This window comes from Bison bison, unplaced genomic scaffold (genome assembly GCF_000754665.1).
Source record: "Bison bison bison isolate TAMUID 2011002044 unplaced genomic scaffold, Bison_UMD1.0 scf7180017864371, whole genome shotgun sequence".
Taxonomy (NCBI): Eukaryota; Metazoa; Chordata; class Mammalia; order Artiodactyla; family Bovidae; genus Bison; species Bison bison.
In genome coordinates, this window is record NW_011494943.1 from 14757011 (window position 1) to 14761324 (window position 4314).

The following is a 4314-nucleotide window of genomic DNA, read 5'->3' on the forward strand; positions in this document are numbered from 1 at the left end:
GGGCGGGGAGTGCTACCACCATAGCCATGGTGGCAGTGGAGCGCGTGCTCTTCCTAAGCAGAGCCTGCGCTGGGCGGGCAGCCTGGTGACTCTGCCCTGATCAGTTGCAGGCCCAGGGCCTTCTGTCTGGCCGACAGCGACGAGGAGTCCTCCAGTGCTGGCTCCTCCGACGAAGACGATGCACCAGAGCCCAGCGCCGGAGACAAACCGCTCCTCCCAGGAGCTGAGGGGTGAGTGGATCCAGCTTCTGGGGTCTCCCGGGGGGTCACGGCTGCAAGTTGGGCGTGAGTTTTGCATCGTCTTTTCCCTCTTTGATCTTCCTCCTTCACTTTGAGTGAATGGTTTTTGCATTAATAATTCAAAGCCAGTGGCTTAAAATTCCAGACCCCAAATCAAAAACACCCAAATAATTTCCCCTTATTAAGAGTCCAGACCAAAATGGTTTTCTCAGGCCATTGGAGTAAAGAATACGAGAATGGAAGGGATGTTTAACACGAGGACCATAAATTGCGCAACACCTCCCCCTAGTGTCGGTGGGGAGCATTACTTCCCTTCTTACGGGTCACGTGCCTCCAGTGATCTTCTGTTAATAGTTCCTACAAAGTTGAGACATTCTAATGATTTCTTTGGGAAATTTTGGAAACGTGGATCACTTAGATGGCCTTTTGGATCATGAACTTAATTTGGGGGGTTCCTTTTGCCTGTTACTTGGACTGTGGAATGATCCAAGTGCTTAGGCTGCCTCTCTGTAAGGATCTTTTAATTATTTACAGTGAGCAAAGAAACTGAAATGATAAAGAAACCAAGTGATTCAGAAGCATTTTTAAGAAAACATCAACCTGTTCTGTTTGAAATCCTACAGAAGATAAAAAGAATCTAGATGTTTGAGGAGTTGGCTGTAGAGTTTGTGTGCACTACTTAACTCGCCACCTGACCTTCTTTAGAGTGATGGCTTTTGCCTACACACATACATACACTATTCCTGAACTCTAGATCTGCGGAGGATTTTAAGAAACAAATATTCTCTCTTCTTAGGGCAGTCATAGGTAGATGTGGCCTGATACAGAAACTTACTTTCCTGGCCTGCTGGCACATCACCTTGATGTAGCTATTCTCTTTAGATGCTCCTAAAACTCTTTGACAAGTAATTGCTGCTCAAAGTTAGTGTGACCCTATCTGAAAGGCAGATGTTTTACTGTGTTCTGTGGCCCTCTTAATGCAGCCTAATGTCTTATTTGCTATATAGAGACAATGAGATTTTTTTCTAAGAGGACACAAGATTTGTATTCAGTATTTGAAGGTCATTAAGGAAAGCAGGTGAGATGCATTCCCTGCATGCACTGTGGGAACTTGGCCTGACTCTCCATCATCAAAACTGGGCCCCATCTGAGGTCTACACCTCATCTGAACTAGTAGTTCTCACCTAGGGGTTATTTTGTTCCCCCTAGGGGACATTTATCAATGTCCAGAGACACTTTATTGTCTTAACTGCTGGGAGATGATGTGCTGTTGACATCAGGGCGGCCAAGGTCAAGGATGCCGCTAAACATTTCGTACGGAGGAGCGTCCACAGCAAAGAATTGCCCAGTCCACAGTGTCAGTGGTGCTGCTGTTGAGAAACTCTGGTCTAAAATCAGGTGAACAGAGAGCCAAGTTTCTGTTGATGAAGGAAGAAAGTCAACACTAACACTTGCCTGTCTCTCTCATTTAAAGGTATGTTGGAGGTCATCGAACAAGCAAGATCATGAGGTTTGTTGATAAAATTACCAAGTCAAAGTATTTCCAAAAAGCAACGGAGACAGAATTCATTAAAAAGAAGATTGAAGAAGTCTCCAATACACCCCTACTGCTAACTGTAGAAGTACAAGAATGTAGAGGAACCTTGGCAGTGAACATCCCACCTCCTGCGACTGATCGAATATGGTGCGTATGTAGAAGGCCCCTCAGGGTCAGCCAGTGATTCCCTTTGAGCATGATCATAAAAGTCATAGTCTGCTGACCCTTGACATTACGGAAGGTACCTTCTTCCTGGGAAGAAGTACTTTCAAACGTTTTTCCTGGGACCTTAAAGTTAGTTCTAAATCTGATTTTACTTTTCTTCTGTGAGTGGTTAATTCCCATATAAAGATATACCTTCAGGGCTTCCCAGGCGGTACAGTGTAAAGGATCTGCCTGCCACTGTAGGAGACAGGAGACCGGTGTTCGATCCCTGGGTTGGAAACATCCCCTGGAGGAGGAAATGGCAACCCACTCTAGTATTCTTGCCTGGAGAATTGCATGGACAGAGGAGCCTGGAGGGCTACATCCATGGGGTCACAGAGTTGGACACGACTGAGCAACTGAAGCACGCACATGTGTTATTATACCATGAAATAATAGTTCAGACTTTTTTTAAATGGTGAGAAATATCCATCTTCGACATGTCCCTGGTGGTCCAGTAGTTAAGACTCTGGGCTTCCACTACAGGGGGCATGGATTCAATCCCTGGTTGGAGAACTGAGATCCCATATGCTGCGCGGTGCAGTCAAAAATTAAAAAAAAAAAAATACTCATCTTCACACTTAGGAAGAGTTAAGGTCAACCGGTGAAGTTTGTGGGATGAGCTGTTTCTAGGTCTTCCTCCTCTCTCAAGTCAACCCTTTCCACCAGGAAGAAGAGCTGCGATTTGTAGAACGCTTATTCTCTGCCGGGCCAGTCTTCACAGCATCCTGTGGAGACAGGGCTACCATTATGCCCCACTTTACAGATGGGGATCACACATCCAGCAGAGTCCTGGGTGGTGAGGGAAGACTTGCCCACGTCAGACCTGCACGTTGAGGAGGCAGGATGTGTGCTTGGTAACTCTGGTAGATTGTGAAAGTCCCTCAGTCGTGTCTGACTCTTTGCGACCCTGGAATTCTCCAGGCCAGAATAGTGGAGTGGGTAGCCTTTCCTTTCTCCTGGGGATCTTCCCAACCCAGGGATCAAACCCAGGTTTCCTGCGTTGCGGATGGATTCTTTACCAGCTGAGCCACCAGGGAAGCCCAAGAATACCAGAGTGGGTAGCCCATCCCTTCTCTAGCAGATTTTCCTGACCCAGAAATCGAACCATGGTCTCCTGCATTATAGGTGGATTCTCTCCCAGCTGGGCTACTGAGAAGGGTGACCCAAAGAGTTGTCATTTGAATGAACCAGTGGGTTTTAACCCTACCTGCATGTCGCAGTCACCTGGGGACTTGTTAAAGCTGTGCCGAGCCCAGCCCCCATGATTCTGGGATTGGGAGACTAAGCCAGGACTGAGAATCACTGAAAAAAATTATTCATGATCCCAGCAAAAGGAAATCACTATTTCTAAATCTCAATCTTAAGTTGGCAAGTAAGACCTATAAATATGCATAAGGGTATATAGTGATCACATAAAAGACCACATTGTACCAGAAGCTACACTCATATGAAAAAGATTGTTGTTGTTTAGTCGTTAAGTCGTTAAGTCATGTCTGACTCTTTTGCAAGCCCATGGCCTGCAGCCCATCAGGCTCCTCTGTCCATGGGATTTCCCAGACAAAAATACTGGAGTGGATTGCCGTTTCCTTCTCCAGGGGTTCTTCCCAGACCAGGGATTGAACCTGAGTCTCCTGCATTGGCAGGCAGATTATTTAACGCTGAGCCACCAGGGCTGCTGCTGCTGCTAAGTTACTTCAGTTGTGTCCGACTCCTAGTGACCCCATGGACTGCTGCCTACCAGCCTCCTCCGTCCATGGGATTTTCCAGGCAGGAGTACTGGAGAGGGGTGCCATTGCCTTCTCCGAAGCCACCAGGGCAGTCCCTATGAAAAAGATACCTCTGTTCTCTCATCACATGAAACCAGCATGCTGTTGCACATCCTTGGTGTTCAGGAGGACTTGTAAAAATGATTACAAAAGGGTTGTTTAATTGGCTGATCATTTAATGATGATATTGGTGTTTTCCTAGTAAAAACTTTAAAATACTATTTAGGATTTTATTTTTAAAAAGTAATATTCTCACTGGAAGAACATGAAAACAACAACAAAAACTAAGAACCTATAACTTTAGCATCCAAAAATAACCAGATACTACCTTACTGTGCAGCTTAATAAAAAAAAATTTTTTTTAATAGTAAGAGTTGATACATATCTTCTTTTTACTCCCAAGCTTTGACTTAGGAGTTACAAACACCACTGCTCAATGGTAATTAGAATTAGAGGCCTCTAGCCTAGTAGCTCCGGAGAAGCAATGGCACCCCACTCCAGTACTCTTGCCTGGAGAATCCCATGGACGGAGGAGCCTGGTGGGCTGCAGTCCATGGGGTCGCTG

At 45.8% G+C, this 4314-nt stretch overlaps 1 protein-coding gene across 1 annotated transcript in view; it reads left to right on the top strand.

The window, feature by feature from the left end:
- The window catches only part of TEX2 (testis expressed 2), a 103145-nt gene that overhangs the window by 93968 nt on the left and 4863 nt on the right, over positions 1-4314 (top strand). Inside the window, exons 9-10 of the mRNA XM_010856416.1 lie at positions 105-230; positions 1714-1923. Coding sequence (XP_010854718.1) covers positions 105-230; positions 1714-1923 — 336 coding nt within the window. The remainder of the gene's footprint in view (positions 1-104; positions 231-1713; positions 1924-4314) is intronic.